The 17594-nt window shown below is 40.4% G+C and overlaps 1 protein-coding gene across 6 annotated transcripts in view; it reads right to left on the bottom strand.

The window, feature by feature from the left end:
- NSD1 (nuclear receptor binding SET domain protein 1) overlaps positions 1-17594 on the bottom strand; it is a 146528-nt gene that overhangs the window by 77305 nt on the left and 51629 nt on the right. For all 6 annotated transcript variants that reach the window (XM_080675638.1, XM_080675641.1, XM_080675640.1 and 3 more), the window contains 2 exons: positions 15793-15965; positions 9666-12231 (listed from right to left, as the gene is read on the bottom strand). In XM_080675638.1, coding sequence (XP_080531764.1) covers positions 9666-12231; positions 15793-15965 — 2739 coding nt within the window. The remainder of the gene's footprint in view (positions 1-9665; positions 12232-15792; positions 15966-17594) is intronic.

Raw genomic sequence — 17594 nt, 5'->3', positions numbered from 1 at the left:
TATAAATTGGCAGTTACAAAACAGTCACTAGGATGTAAAGTACAGTTTGGGGAATATAATCTATCTATCCTATATTATAAAGGCCTAATATGCTAAGTGTACAGTCGTCTGTTCAACCAATCAAAGCGTAATATGCTAATGATATGCTAAGGTTGCTCAACTGCTCGCCATAACATGCACTGACCATCAGGGGGCAGACAGTTGGTCAGTTGACCAGTAGCTATGATGTACACTGACCACCAGGGGGCAGACGCTCCGACTGGTAGGTTAGCTTGCTGCTGGGGTCCGGCCAATCGGGACTGAGCAAGACGGGCCTGACACACCCTGGAGCCCTCCTGCGGTCCCTCCTCGGCCCCAATCGTGCACCGGTGGGGTCCCTCGGCCTGACCTGCGCCCTCTCACAATCAAGGACCCCCTCGGGGGATGTTGGAGAACCGGTTTTGGCCTGATCCCGCAGGCCAGGCTGAAGGACCCCACTGGTACACAAATTTGTGCACCAGGCCTCTAGTATATACACTGAGTAGCCAGATTATTATGACTTCTGAACGCATAATAATCTGGCCACTCAGTGTATATCCTATATAATAAAAGGCTAATATGCAAATTGTCCCCCTGACTAGGAGTTCGAATAGCAGGCAGGCCAGCCAACTGCCCATGTCCCCTCCCCCTGGCCAGGCTGGCCAGACCCCACCCATGCGCGAATTCATGTACCGGGCCTCTAATGTATATGTGTGTGTGTGTGTGTGTGTGTGTGTATAAGTGTGTGTGTGTGTGTGTGTGTGTGTATGTACACACACACACACACACACACCCCTCTAATACACACACACTGAGTGGCCAGATTATTATGCATTCAGAGATCATAATAATCTGGCCACTCAGTGTATATAAAAGCCTAAGTGACTGTCCAACCATTCAACCGGTAGCTATGACGTGCAATGATCACCAGGGGGCAGACGCTACAACCATAAGCTATGATGCGTACTGACCACCAGGGGGCAGGCACTCAATGCAGGAGCTGCCGAGCTGTGGTGACTTGGCAGCTGCGATTCTCAGTGACATACCTGGAACCAGAGAGGAGGGAGCCCAATTCTGGGATGTGTCACCCAAGAACCGCTCTCTCGCAATCCAGGACCCCTTGGGGGATGTCGGAGAGCCAGTTTCGACCCAATCCCTGCAGGTCAGTGCGAGGGACCCCACTGGTGCATAAATCCATGCACTGGGCCTCTAGTTAATAATAATGTAAGAACTATGTATGGTGCCGGGGGGTACTAGACTTACCCGAGGGACCACCTCATCCTATATAATAAAAGCATAGTATGCAAATTGTCCCCTCGACCAGGAGTTGTCTAGGAGTTCAACCAGGGGGCAGGGCCAGGGGAAGGGAGAGAGTACCCAGCTGGCAGCTGGCAGCTGCTAGGGACCCTACCAGTGTACGAATTTCGTGCACTGGGCCTCTAGTAAGTTATATAAATGCCTAACCACTATGCTACAAACTTGAAAATATAATATTAAATGTCAACTGTAAATCAAAAAATGTAAAACTTGCGCTAGCCAGTTTGTTCAGTGGATAGAGCATCAACCTGCACACTGAGGGGTCCCAGGTTCAATTCCTGTCAAGGTCATATGCTGGGGTTGCGGGCTCGATCCCCACTGGGGCGCATGCAGGAGGCAACCGATCAATGCTCATCATTGATGTTTCTATCTCTCCCTCTTCCTTCCTCTCTGAAATTAATAAAAATATATTTTTTTAAATGTAAAACTTATTTGAAAAACTGGATTAAAAATTACAATTCAACTATATCCTCTCTACAAGATATATCATCTTACATATAAACACACATAGACAGAAATTAAAAGGCTAAAAAAAGATATACACAAATGAGAGCAGAGGTGGCCCGACCTAGGCAAAATAGACCTGACTCAAAACTATAACTAGACATAAATAGGATCATTATGTAATGATAAAAAGGTCGATTCACTAGGAAAATAAAGTTTTAAACATATTTTAGAAAATAATTATAAATATATATGCACATAACATCAGAGCACCAAAATATATGAAGCAAACACTGACAGAACTGACAGGAGAAATAGACAAGAAAACAATAGCATAGTATACTACTGGGCTTTCAATAATTAAGAGAATTATCAAACAGAAGATTAATATGAAAACAGAGAACTTGAGCATCATTAGAGACCACCTGAACTTAATAGACACATATAGAACACACATTCTTCTCAAGTACATGTAGGGAGCGGCTCTAGGGTCAAGCCTCAGGCTGACCTGTGGCAGGGCCACAAACAAGTCCCAGCCTGGAGGGCAAAGCTCTCCTAGCATTGTTAAGCCTGACCTTGTAGTCCTCCCTAATTCCTTCCTAACTAGCTAATGGGCTGTGGGAGGTGCAGCAAGTGTTGCCAAAACAAGAACATTTGTATACATGTTAATCTTGTTATAATCAGAGGCTGTACAGGCTCTGGGTCACTGTCTTTCCATTAGAGGACAGCTGTCCTACCCGGCCCCAGCTTTTTCCTTCTATCTCTGTGTCTGTCTCTTTCTTTCATTTTCTCATTCCCCAGCTGCCCCTACTCAGGAACCGGAGCGCTCTCTAGCTTTGCTGGGTGCAGAAAAGAGAGAAATATTTATAAGTACACATAAAACATTGTCCAAGAGAGATCATGTAATAGACTACAAAACAATTTCAGAAGACTGAAATCATACCAAGCATCTTTTCCAATCACAATGGAATGAAACTAGAAATCAATGGCAGTTGGAAAACTGGAAAATTCAGGCATGTGGAAAATAATGCACTCTTAAACAAACCAAGGGGTCTGAGAAGAAATTCCATTAAAAATTTAAAAATATCTTGAGACAAATGAAAATAAAAACACAATATGCCAAAACTTATCGGATGCAGCAAAGAAATACTAAGCAGAAAATTCATAGCAGAAAGTGCCTACATTAAAAAAAAAAAAGATACCAAATCAACAACCTAACTTTATACGCCTAAGAATGAGAAAATGAACAAACTAAACTCAGTGTTAGCAAAAGGAAGTAAATAAATATTAGAGTAAAAATAAACAAAATAGAGAATTAAAAAGTATCAACAAAATTAAGATATCTTTTTCTCTAAAGAAAAAACTGCCCTAACCAATTTAGCTCAGTAGATAGAGCATCGGCCTGCGGACTCAAGGGTCCCAGGTTCGATTCCGGTCAAGGGCATGTACCTTGGTTGCTGGCACATACCCAGTAGGGAGTGTGCAGGAGGCAGCTGATCGATGTTTCTCTCTCATCGATATTTCTAACTCTCTATCCCTCTCCCTTCCTCTCTGTAAAAAAAAAAATAAATAAAATATATATTTTAAAAAACAAAGAAAAAACTGACAACCCTTTAGCTAGATTAACTAAAAAAAAAAAGAAGAAAAAAAGTCTTATCCCTTATAAACATTGATGCAAAAAATCTTTAACAAATACTAGTAAAACTGAATCCAACAGCAGCACATTGAAAGGATTATGGCCTGGCCTATGTGGTTCAGTTGGGTGGGTGTCATCCTATGCACCAGGAGGTTGCTGGTTGATTCCAGGTCAGGGCACATGCCTGGGTTGCAGTCTGAATCCTTGGTGGGGGGGTGCAGGAGGTGTTTTGCTCTCACATCAATGTTTTTCTCTCTCCCTCTCCCTTCCTCTCTATAAAAAAAAAATCAATAAGCAAATATTTTAAATAAATACATAAATAAATGGCTTATACACCGTGACCAAGTAGGATTCATTCCTGGATGGAAAGACAATTCAATATACAAAAATGAATAGATGTAATACAACATATTAACAGAATGAAGGAAGTCACATGATCATCTCAACTGATGCAGAAAAGGCTTTACAAAATTCAATACTTTGAAAACTACAAAACATTGCTGAAATTAAAGACACAATGTAAAAGGAGTTGTGTCTTTTAATAAATGGAAAGACATCCTAAGTTCATTGACTGAAAGACTTCATAGCATCAATATGCCCATACTATCCAAAATCAATCTTCAAATTCACTGCAATCCTTATCAAAATCCCAATGGCATTTTTTATAGAAACAGAAAAAAAAATCCACTCTAAAATTAACACAGAATCTCAAAGGATCCTGAATAACCAAAATAATTTTGACAATGAAGAATAACAATGGAGCCCTAACTGGTTTGGCTCAGCGTCGGCCTGCGGACTGAAGGGTCCCAGGTTCAATTCCTGTCAAGGGCATGTACCTTGGTTGCGGGCACATACCCACCCAGTAGGGAGTGTGCAGGAGGCAGCTGATCAATGTTTCTAACTCTCTATCCCTCTCCCTTCCTCTCTGTAAAAAAATCAATAAAATATATTTTTTTTAAAAAAGAATAACAATGGAGGCTTCACATATTCTGTTTTCAAGACATCTTATAAAGTTACCAGGTGTACCTGTTAATGAGGATTTTTTTCAATAGATGGAGTTACACATATGTTGATATATATGCAATTTGATATGTATGCTATTTTGTTGTGTTGACAACAAGCTTCAAAACTTCACGTCACATTTTCTTTTTTTTTCTTTTTTAAAAAAATATATTTTATTGAAATTTTACAGAGAGGAAGGGAGAAGGATAGAGAGCTAGAAACATCGATGAGAGAGAAACATCGATCAGCTGCCTCCTGCACACCTCCCACTGGGGATGGGCCCGCAACCAAGGTACATGCCCTTGACCGGAATCGAACCCGGGACCCTTCAGTCTGCAGGCCAACGCTCTATCCACTGAGCCAAACAGTTTTGGATCACGTCACATTTTCTGAAGGTGTTAACATCATAGATATTTTTACGCTTAAAAATGTCAAATTCCATGCCAAAAAAAGAGCATTTGTGGGAAGTTTTAATTCATTACTTTATTTTGAAGAAAAGTGCTGCTGAAAGTTATCGTATACTTCAGGAAGCTTATGGTGAACATGCTCCATCTCAAGACATTTGTGAACGCTGGCTTAAACGCTTTAAAAGTGATGATTTCGATGTGAAAGACAAAGAACGTCCAGATCAACCGAAAAAGTTTGAAGACCAACAACTGCAAGCATCATTGAAAGAAGATGCATGTCAAACTCAAAAACAACTTGCAGAAAGATTAAACGTTGCTCAGCAAATAATTTCCAATCGTTTACAAGCAACGGGAAAGATTTTAAAGGAAGGAAAATGGGTGCCACATCAACTGAACAAAAGACAAATGGAAAACTGAAAAGTCATCAGTAAAATGTTGCTTCCATGGCACGAATTTTTTGCATCGGGCCTCTAGTCTTTTTTGCATCGAATTGTGACAGGCGATGGAACATGGATTTATTTTGAGAATCCCAAATGCACAAAATCTTGGGTTGATCTAGGTCAACCATCAACATTGACTGCAAGGCCAAATCAGAAAGAAGACAATGCTCTGCGTTTGGTGGCATCAGGAAGGTGTGGTGTATTATGAGCTTCTAAATCCAGGTGAAACCATTAATATTGATCGCTACCGACAACAAATAATCAATTGGAACCACACTTTGATCGTAAAACCACCAGAATGGGGCAGAAGACTCGGCAAAGTAATTTTGCTTCATGATAACACACCATCACACACTTCAAAACCAGTTAAAGACACGTTAAAAGATCTTGCCTGGGAAGTATTAACCCACCCGCCGTATTCACCTGACCTTGCTCCTTCAGATTAGCACTTGTTCCGATCAATGGCATACGCACTTTCTGAGCATCACTTCAAAACATACGAAGAGCCCTAGCTGGTTTGGCTCGGTAGATAGAGCGTCAGCCTGCGGACTGAAGGGTCCCAGGTTCGATTCCAGTCAAGGACACATGCCGGGGTTGCGGGCTCGATCCCCAGTGAGGGGCGTGCAGGAGGCAGCCAATCAATGATTCTCTCTCATCATTGATGTTTCTCTCTCTCTCTCCCTCTTCCTTCCTCTCTGAAATCAATAAAAATATATATTTTTAAAAAAGTACGAAGAAGTGGAAAATTGGGTCTCTGAATGGTTTGCCTCAAAACAAGAAAAGTTCTATTGGGATGGTATCCACAAATTACCTGAAAGATGGGGGAAATGTGTAGCTGGCGATGGACATTACTTTAAATAAAGCACTTTTGATGTTTCTCTTGAAATTATCATGTTTTCTTTGATTACAAAATCCGCATTATTAACCAGTACACCTGGTACAGTAATCAAAGCAATATGAGCTTATCACCAAGATCAGACACAGGGATCAATAGAACAAAATAGAGAAACCAGAACTAAACCCTTACATGTATAGGCAAATTATCGATCCCCAGTAAGGGGCGTGCAAGAAGCAGCCAAATGATGTTTCTCTCTCATCATCTATATTCTATACACTCTATAGAATGAAAAGACTGAAAGCTTTGAATTACTACAGTGTGCTGTGAGATTTATATAGCTCCTGTAGGCACAGGTTTTTGGTAGAAATACTAAGCCAGTGGTCGGTAAACTCATTAGTCAACAGAGCGGCAAACCGCAGCTCACGAGCCGCATGTGGCTCGTGAGCCGCAGTTTGCCGACCACTGATCTATAATAATAAAAGCGTAATATGCTAATTAGACCGGCAGCTGGAGGGAAGCCCAGGTTCTGGAGGGAAGCCAGAGCTGGCAGCCAGGGGAAAGAAGGCCTACTCTTGCATGAATTTTTTGCATCGGGCCTCTAGTTGATGTATAAAAACATATTTTTGGGAAAAAAAGAAAAGAAACATCTACTTAAGTTCTTTGCCCATTTTTACATTTGTTTGTTTGTTTTTAATGTTTTTATTTCAGAGAGGAAGGGAGGAGAGAGGGATAGAAACATCAACAATGAGAGAGAAACATCAGTAGGCTGCCTCCTGCATGCCCCCTACTGGGGATGGAGTTCGCAACCCAGGCGTGTGCCCTGATCGGGAATCAAGCTGTGATCTCATGGCTCACAGGTCAATGCTCAACTACTGAGCCACACTGGCTGGGCAAACAGATGTTTCTTCAAAGATATACAAATGGCCACAAAGCATTATGGAAAATGCTCAACATTACTAATTATCAGGAACTGTAAATCAAAACCAAAATGCGTTATCACCTTACACCTGTTACGAAAATAAAAAAATTAAAATAACAACTGTTGGCAAGGATGTGGAGAGATTGGAACCCTATAGCACTGTTGAAGCCACTGGAATAAAAGTATGAAGATTCCTGAAAACAATTTATAAAGAGAATTTTCATATGATTCAACAATACCACTTCTGGGTATATATCTAAAAAAATTAAAAACACACCCTGGCCAGTGTTGTTCACTGGTTAGAGCATCAGCTGGCCCACCAAAGGGTCTCAAGTTTGATTTCCAGTCAAGGGCACATGCCTGGGTTGCAGGTTCCAACCCCTGCCCTGGTCAAGCGCTTGTGAGAGTCAATCAATGTGTCTCTCATATCGATGTCTCTCGAGAGGCTCTCTCTCTCAAAATTCAATGGAAAAAATATCCTCAGGTTAGGATTAACAACAACAACAAAAAATGCACAAAAAAAGTAGGTTTGGTTCATAAAGGAAATAAGAGAATAATAATAAGAAAATAAACTGTGTTTTACATACTCACAACTGTAAACCCTACTTTGAAAAAAAAAAAAAAGAAGGGGAAATCCTGTTATGTGAATGAACCTTGAGGACACTACACTAAATGAAATAACTCAATCACAAAAAGACAAATACTACAACTCCATTTACATGAGGTAGCCCTAGCTGGTTTGGCTCAGGGGGTAGAGTGTCAGCCTGCGGACTGAAGGGTCTCAGGTTCAGTTCTGGTCAAGGGCACATACAAGTTGCAGCTTGAGCCCTGGCCCTGGTTGGGGTGTATGCGGGGAGGCAACTAATCAATGTGTCTCTCACCTGGATGTTTCTCTCTGTCTCTCCCCCTCCCTTTCACTCTCTCTAAAAATCAATGGAGAAAAATAAATAAATAAATAAATAAATAAATAAATAAATAAATACCAATGGAAAAATATCCTCGGGTGAGGATTAACAACAACAACAACAACAACAAAATACATGAGGTATCTATAGCAATCAAATTCATAGAAACAAAAACAGAATGGTGGTTGCTAGGGCTGGTCAAAGGAGGAAATGGAAAGTTATTGTTCAATAGGTATAGAGTTTCAGACATGCATGAAACAGTTCTAGAGATCTGTTATACAACCATGTGCATATATTTAATTCCAAAATGTACACTTTAAACTTGTTCAGAGGTTTTTTTACAACAGTAAAAATGAAGCATTTATACATGCTAAGTAAAAGAACCAAACACAAAAGTACCACATATTGTATGATACCATTTATACAAAATGTACAGAATAGGCAACTCTACAGATCGGGGAGAAATGAAGGCAGACTGAAAAAGGGTACAAGGTTTCTTTCTGGGGTGATGCAAATGTTCCAAAATTGATTATGTTGGTGGTCACACTGGTTTGTGAATATACTAAAAAACACCAAAGTATAAACTTAAAATAGATCAATTTTATACTTTATAAATTGTATCTCAATAAAGCTGTTTGAAAACAGAATTTAGTATAATAAACAAATCTGAGAAATTAGTTGTAATCTCAATAACTACAATGTATTTATTAATATATTGAAAGACTCACTTTCCTTCTGCTGCTAAGCTAAAATATCCTGGCACTTCATTCTAAAACCTTATTCCAGAAATGATATAAACCATCTAGAGCCTTAGAATATTTCCATATTTCCTTTTTTTTTTTTTTTTAATAAATCTCACCTGAGGATATTTTTTCCATTGATTTTCAGACAGAATGGAAGCGGGGGAGGGGGAGATAAAAACATTGATGTGAGCCCCAGCTGGTTTGGCTCAGTGGATACAGTGTCAGCCTGCGGACTGAAGAGTCCCCGGTTCGATTCTGGTCAGGGGCATATGCCCAGGTTGCAGGCTCGATCCCCAGTTGGGGGCGTGTAGGAGGCAACCGATCAATGATTCTCTCTCATCATTGATGTTTCTATCTCTCCCACTCCCTTCCTCTCTGAAATCAATAAAAATACATAAAAACAAAATTGATGTGAGAAAGACACATCGATTGGTTGCCTCCCACATGAGCATAACCCAGGTACATGCTCTTGACCAGGAATCAAATCCCAGGACTCTTCAGTCTGAGGGCTGACGCTCTAACCACTGAGCCAAACTGACCAGGGCCATTTCCATTTTTTCAAAGCAAGATGTCCCTTTTATGTATCTAACAGATGAACCTACCTTAAGTTGTGGTCAAAGGAAGCTTAACGTTCAATAAAATCTATTTGATTTATGTAAACTAACAATTGAACTTATCTCGGCTCAGAGCTTCTCAACTACATACAATATCAGATTGAATCCAGAAAAACTTCACAGATTTAAAAGTAGGAAACACAACAAAATGTTCTGAAACTTACCAAAAACAAGAGGAAAAACATAGAGCTTCTAATAAAGCATAATTTGTGAAAGTATATGGAAGGCTGGTCCTCAAAACTCAGACTCTTCTGCAATAGCCCTTTCTTCAAGTGATAATCCTTCGCTCCCAATTTACACTTACCCTTTCCATTAACAACTTCAAAGAGGATTATGTCATCACTTCCTCTAATCCCTTTCCATGACAGTCAGGAATTCTTACCTGGTTCAGGAAGCTCAGGCTGGGGAGTCAAAGTGGGGATTCCTGGCTCCTTTTCCATCTCCTCAGTGTTGGCACTGGATTTATCACAAACATTCAGCAGTGGTCCAACTGAATCTAAGTGGCCGGTGTGATTTGGATCTGTCAGCACATCCTCCAATATGTTCGTTGAAGGAGGAGGTCTATGCTCTGGGAACTCACTCCCCTTCTTTACAGGGTCAGCAGAAAGTGAGACCCCAAAGGAACCCTCAGAGTTTTCTTTCTCCCTAAATCTGTTAATGCGCTTACGAGGTTTAGTGCGCCTTTGGTTTAAACGCTGCCACCGCTTTTTAGGTACTACTTGATTAACACCATTGGGTTCATCATTTTCACTGTTCATTTCAGAGTCCAGCTCTGGACCTTTTCTGTTTTCAAAGATGGGGCCTTTTTCAGTTTTATCAGGCTCAGACTGGTTGACTTTGTTGTCAAAATGAACATCGGAAAAATGGGCACTGTCTTCACTTGTTAAGTGGCCCATTAATTGAAGGGGTTCTTCTTTAGCAGGGTCTTCTGCTCCACCTCTCAAGGAGCCATTCTCTGAGGCTGCATTCTGTCTGTCTACTGGCAGTGCAGCCTCTGGAATCACAGCTGAAACCCGATTCAATTTTCTTTTGCGCTCTGTCTTTAAGGCTTTATGGTTAGCTGTGTTCTTTCCCATCTGACCTGAAAAACCATCTTGCAGTTTGGATGATGGCTTTGATCGCCCACAGTTGCGCCTAGTAACACAGTTTGAACGACTCTTGCCAGAAGCAGGGAGGTCTCTTCTGTCAGACACTAAGCCAGGCAGGGAGGCAGACAGCTCCCCAGACAGTGCAGAGTCACCCCCACTGGGGCTAGGATAGACTGGATCCTGAGTGCCATCCCCATTTTTCTCTGAATTATGATTGGAGGCTCCTGAAACTAAGACCTTAGAAGTCCCTAGAGGACTACTGGTAGAACAGTCTCCAAGACCTGGGCTCCGATAGGAGACCAAGTTTTGAGCAGTCATTAACCGTTGCTCCTTGGTCTTACTATCATGCATATCTTTCAACATCATTAGCAATGTACTGAATTTATAGTCTGGTTCAATAGGTATATGATTCTGACTAGAGGCAGAAGAAAAAAGTAATGGTTTTGATGGCTTTGATGTTCCAGATTCACTGACATCTTCACTTAAGGATCTATAAGAGAGTTCTTTCAACTCAGACAGAACGTGTTTCACCACTGCTGTTTCTATATCATTCGAATCTCTGGTTTTCTCATGCATATTGCTCAGTAGTTTTAGCCCATCCCCTTTCCCACTTTTGGAAATGTTGGCCAAAGGAGAGCCTTTGGTATCAGAAGAACAGCATTTCAAACTGCAGTCTTCATTTGTAACTGGAGGTTCTACAACTGGATTTTCTTTATGTTTGCACTTTATACTTCGGATCTTGGGCTGTTTGCTTTTCGAGTGTAACAGAGCTTGATTTGTAGCCCCACCCTTTATTAGTGAGTTCTCACTGCAAATGCTTGATGGGGTGTTGAATTTTGTAGAGAAACCATCATTTCTAAAATCCATTTGGGGTTTGCGAACAAGAGTGGACACTTTAAAATCAGAGAGATTAACCTGAGATGTCTCAGTTCCAGACTCTGCTGTCTTAGTACAATCTGTTAAGTGGTCTGTGAGTGAGTTAGTAATGAGGGACTTCTGCTTTGCTTTTACCTTAGTGTTTGTGGCAGGATACCTGGAATACTTTACCTTTTCATTTTTCTGCATGGACAACATGTTCTCTGTCCTATCAAAAGCATCTGTAATTTCAAGGACACTGTTATCAGACTCTGAACTGTGATCTATGGGATCCAGATCACTGCTTCCATCATCAGAAGTGGTACAAATACTAATGGAATCACTTCGTTTTTCTTCATCACCTGCTTTAATATAACAGAGCTGTACTTTTGAACTACACACCAGACCTCGTTGAAGTTTCTTCTTTTCCCCAGAACGTTTAGAAATCAAGGCACCCTCAGACAAGCCCAGTAAAGAGTCACAATTTGAAGTCTCAAATTCTTTCTTTGCAGGGTTTTTTGCACAAGAAGAAAACAGAAAACTTCCTGGGGCACTGCTGGCCCCTGTGAGGCTGTTTGCTATCCTGGAAAGTTCATTAGAGGCCTGCTTATCAGATACATCCCCAGAAATAAAGTTTATGCCAAGGTTCTCTGGAATCTTTCCCCTCCGTTCTTCCTTATTTGCTTCAAACTGCATGTGGCCCTTTTTCACACAAATCCTTTTTGGATTATCAGTGCTCTTTCTGGCTCGAGACTTAGCACAAGGCTTTTCCTTCTCATCTGCAGAATGTTCAGAGTCAAAAGCCAGAGATTTCAAGCAGCCATTAAGCAACAGGTCATGTTCTGATTCAGGATCATTTGTACAGTCCTCAAATGGCATATCCTCTTCACTGTCCAATTTGATTGAACTGCTGACACATTTTCGGTTCTTTGACCCTTTGGGAACATCATACTGTTCAGCAAGACCAACACTGGCTTCCCATTTACTCAAAATTTTCTGAGGAACCTTAAATTTAAAGGAGAAAAAAAGTTATTAGTTATCAAAGAAATGGGAGAAGGAAACAGGGAGATATTCAATGAACACTTCACAAATCAGTTTTTCAAAGTCTTATTGCACTTCTTCAAGGCCCTTTTATGGGACCAGTTAGGTGGTTAGCACTTACAGCTCACCCCAGAGCTTAATTAATGGAGATTCCTCAACACTACATTACCACTAGGATCTATCATTAGAGGAAAGGTTGATCTAATAAACCTTTCTCCATTCTCCCTGCCTTTGTAAGCACAAGAGTTGACGATAAGTTGGACTATAACATTACATTACTAATTAACATCACATTACCAAATCAGGAAATAACCAGACCCTTCCAATTTATCCCTCTACACCTTAAATAACGATATATTTATTTCCCGACTTATGAAAGCCAAGCATTTACTCAGCTGCATAAAAGAGAGAATAGCCCTAGCTGGTTTGGCTCAGTGGATAGAGCGTCAGCTTTCGGACCGAAGGGTCCCAGGTTCGATTCCTGTCAAGGGCACATACCCAGGTTGCGGGCTTGATCCCCACAGGGGACGTGCAGGAGGCAGCCAATCAATGATTCTCTCTCATCATTGATGTTTCTATCTCTCTTTCCTCTCCCTTCCTCTCTGAAATCAATAAAGATGTGTTTTTGAAAGAAAGAAAATGACTTTTTTAAAAAAAAAAAAAGAGAGAGAGAGAAAAAAAGGCTAAATAAAGAAGATAAATATGAAAAAATGAGAATAAGAAAAATAAGTGTGTCAGACCTGTCCTAGGATATCTGAAATTTTAACCTCTGGTTAATCAATAGGTCCTTAGCTAATCAAGATTCTTCTTTTTTTTTTTTTTTTTAAATATATTTTATTGATTTTTACAGAAAGGAAGGGAGAGAGTTAGAAACATTGATGAGAGAGAAACATCAATCAGCTGCCTCTTGCACACCCCCTACTGGGGATGTGCCCGCAACCAAGGTACATGCCCTTGACCGGAATCGAACCTGGGACCCTTGAGTCCACAGGCCGACGCTCTACCCACTGAGCCAAACCGGTTAAGGCTAATCAAGATTCTTCTATACATGTTACATACAACCTGGATTATAACGAAGCAGTCTCCTGGACTTAATGATGTCATCCAGAGACACCAAAACACCCTGGGTATAACAAATTACACATATTCTTCTTCCTTTTTTTTTTTTTAATGGAACACTTCACGAATTTGTGTGTCATCCTTGTGCAGGGGCCATGCTAATCTTCTCTGTATCGTCCCAATTTTAGTATATGTGCTGAAGCGAGCACGACATATTCTTATCTTGATTCCTCACAGTATGAGGACATTAAGACTCTGTGAAATATACCCAACTTTCCAGGCCCTTTTTTTCTCTCCTTGGCTTCATAAAATAGATATTAGTCATGGTTCTAACCATCACTTAGTGTTCACAAATTACTTTAATACTTGTGAAAGGGATGTTCTGCTGAGCATGTAAAAATTCAGGTCACTATATAGGTAGCCTCCTCTTATAAAGCAATAAACTGATCCTCTGGTTTATTTTACAAGCAAACACATACCTGTTAATTCTCAGCAGAGTAAATAAATTTTCCAGAACCTGAAAGATCTAATGAACTCCTCAGAAAAGGGAGTTGTTTAATCTACACAGCTAAAGGCTTGGCACAAAAACTCTTGACACCATCTGACCAACTACCACCCAAAGTATTAGAAAGGATATACTTATTAGCCTTCTTAATCCTAACAGCAGCAAACGCTAGTTGTTTTAGAGCAGTGGTCGCCAACCAGTGGACCGCAGACCACTGGTGGTCCGTGAGGTCCAAAAAGTTGGTGACTGCTGTTTTAGAGCATCAACCTTATGCCATATTAAATATTTATAATTACTTCGAATCCACACAATAGTTGTACAAGAACGTATGATGATTACACTAGTTTTTGAGTTGGAGACACTAGTTCTCAAAGAACATAAATTAGCCCTGGCTGATTTTGCTACAGTTGGTAGGGCATCGACCCATGCACCAAAAGGTTGCTGGTTGGATTCCCAGTCATGGCACATGCCCGGGTTGTGGGCTCAATTCCCAGTAAAGGGCATGCGGGAGGCAACAGATCAATATTTTGCTCTCTTTCCATTCCTCTATATCTCACTCTAAAACTCAATAAAAATATTTTTAAAAAGAACTCACCCTGGCTGATTTTGCTCAGTGGTTAGAGCGTTGGCCCGCAGACCAAGGGGTCGCAGATTCAATTCCTGGTCAAGGTCAAGGACACATACCTCGGTTGTGAGCTCAATCCCAGTCAAGGGGCATGCAGGAAGCAACCTGTCAATGTCTCCATATCGATGTTTCTCACTCTACCCGCCCCCCGCCACTTCCACTCTAAAAATTATGGAACAATATCCTCAGGTGAGGATTCCAAAAAAATGTTTTAAATAAATAAAAAGAACTCAAATTAAAAATAGCAGGGACTGCATATTGATTCTAAATTATCCTAGTCATAATTTCAAAGAGTCTCAAGTTCGATTCTCAGTAAAAGGCACATACCTAGGTTGTGGGTTCGATCCCTAGCCCTGGTCAGGGAATGTTTGGGAGGAAACCAATCGATTTCTTTCTTTTTTTCTTTCTCTTTTTCTCCCTCCCTCCCTCCTTCCTTTCTTCCCCCTTCCACTCTCTCTATAAATCGATAAAAAAAATAATATCCTCAAGTGAGGATTAACAAACAAGCAAAAAGAAACATAACCAGGTATGGCCCTGGCCGTTGTTGCCCAAATGGTTAGAGCGTTGGCCTGCATACCAAAGTGACGTGGGTTTGATTCCAGATCAAGGGCATATATTGGTGTTGCAGGTTCGATCTCCAGCCCTGGTTGGGGCACGTGGGGGAAATATTCATCAGCTGCCTCCCCTACACGCTCTGACCAGGAATTGGGGCTAAATCAATCAATGTGTCTCTCTCACATTGATGTTTCTGTCTCTCTCTTCCTCTCTCCCTTCCTTCCAATCTCTCTAAAAATCAATGGAAAAAAATATCCTTGAGTGGAGATTAACAAAAAAACAAACAAACATAACCAGGTATGAAACTACAATCTTAAGCACTAATAACTGAACATAAAAATCAAAACAAACAAAACAAAAATGTTTAAAGCTTTATCTTTCCCATTTTTTTCTATCTTTCCCATTTTCAAAAGAAATAATTAATCCAGAGAGTAAGAGGAATTTCATTTCGATGATCAGTTTCTTCTTACATAAGATATAACCAAAGAAGATTGGTTTTGTCATTTTGTACTGTCACATCTAAATGACAAGGCAAAAATTAACTGGAATCATTTCTCAAAAAATTGAGTATAAATATTTGGAAGGCTAGCCCCATCTCATCTCTGCAAAAAAACCTTGCTTTCTACCTATTTTCTCACAAATATCCATCTACCAAAGGGAATAAACTTATATTTCAAAAATAGAATACTTCTTCCTTGCCTCCTCTCTGCCTACGCTCCAGAAGATAATTTGAGAGGCTTTTGTTCTTTCGTGTATGTGTGTATTTTGTTTAGTTTTTTACCTTATGCCTATATCCTTTTTCTTTTTGCTTCCCTCTTCTCCTAAGGACAGGTAGTTCTTCAAACTGATGTCTGCCTTCAAACATGACAATTGCTTTTCCAGCCACCCAGGCTCTCTCAGAAGGGTCTCCAAAAGCTTCCACATAGTACTGTCGATAAGGTCTCCGGTTGGAAACTAGATAAGGATAAAAAACAGTGTCATTACTTTAAAAAGATGACTGTTCATCATCAAGATAACATCCACACACACACCACTGTTGCCAAAGAAGCCTCTGTCACCAAAAAAGCCCCCCCAAAAATCAATAAGCTAAAAAACCTACAGGATAAGAAACTCTGATGTAGGTCAGATAGAAGAGAAAAAAAATGTTTAATATGTTTTTATTGATTTCAGAGAGAAGAACAGAAAGGGAGAGATAGAAACATCAACGACAGAGAATCATCGATCAGCTGCCTCCTACACACCTCCCACTGGGGATAGAGCCCAAAATCTGGGCAGGTACCCCAACTAGAATCGAACCATGACCTCATGGTTCATAGGTCAACACTCTGAGCGACACGGGCCGGCCAAGATACCTTTTTTTTTAATCCTCACCCGAGGATATGTTTTTATTTATTTGAGAGAGAGAGAAAGAGAGAGAGAGAGAGAGAGAAACATTCATCGGCCGCCTCCCCTACACACCACGACCAGGAATTGGGGATAAAACCTGCAACCTCTTTGGAGTATAGGACAACACTCCAACCAAACGAACCACATGGCAAGATCAAGATACCATTTTTTAAAAAAACAGTGAATTATAAAGGTCTTTGGGGAACTCAATATTCAATATGCAATATATAAAATCAAATCTACCAATCCCACTTTTGGTAAATCATCCTACAGATAAATGGACATGTATATATGAAACACACAGTTATTCTTTACAGTATTACTTGTGTGTACACACAAACACATGTATGTATACACATGTATGTATGTGTGTATCTTATCTTTACAACACAAGATTAGAAACAAGTTAATATCCATCAACAGGGGAAGTGGTTATATAAAGTATAGTATATTCAAAAAGTGTAAGAACTATGCAGCTGTAAAAAGAAAAAAAAGAAGGAAGTTTTAATGCACTAATAGGGAAAAACTCCAAGAAGTAAAAAAAAGCTACTGTGGAACAAACATACAATATGCGACTTTTATGTTAAAATTAAAAGGGTAGGTATGGTAAGAGATCAACCGAAGGACTTGTATGCATGCATATAAGCATAACCAATGGACGCAAGACACTGCGGGGGTGGGGTGAGGGCATGTGCCGGAGGGGTAGTGGAGGCCGGGGAAAGGTCAATGGGGAAGGAAAAGGAGACATATGTACTACTATTTGTAATACTTTAAACAATAAAATTAAATTAAAAGGGTAGGGATATGAGAATATATGTATATTTATAGAAACATTCATAACAATTGGTTTGAAAGGAAGGGTAAAGAATGGAACAGATCAACCCCAGCTGGTTTGGCTCAGTGGATAGAGCGTTCGCCTGTGGACTGAAGGGTCCCAGGTTCAGTTCCAGTCAGGGGCACATGCCCAGGCTGCAGGCTCAATCCCCAGTGGGGGGCGTGCAGGAGACAGCCAATCAATGATTCTCTCTCATCATTGATGTTTCTACCTCTCCCTCTCCCTTCCTCTCTGAAATCAATAAAAATATATTAATAATAAAAGAAACATTTTTTAAAAAGACTGGAACAGATCAGAGAAAAGGAGGGAATAAGGTGAGTTTTTGAATCTTGTGCATATATAACCTATTAAAAAACTAAAAA

This window comes from Plecotus auritus, assembly GCF_963455305.1.
Source record: "Plecotus auritus genome assembly, chromosome: 6".
Lineage (NCBI taxonomy): Eukaryota > Metazoa > Chordata > Mammalia > Chiroptera > Vespertilionidae > Plecotus > Plecotus auritus.
Note: the sequence above shows the minus strand (reverse complement) of the source record. Positions and strands in the feature narration are given on the sequence as shown.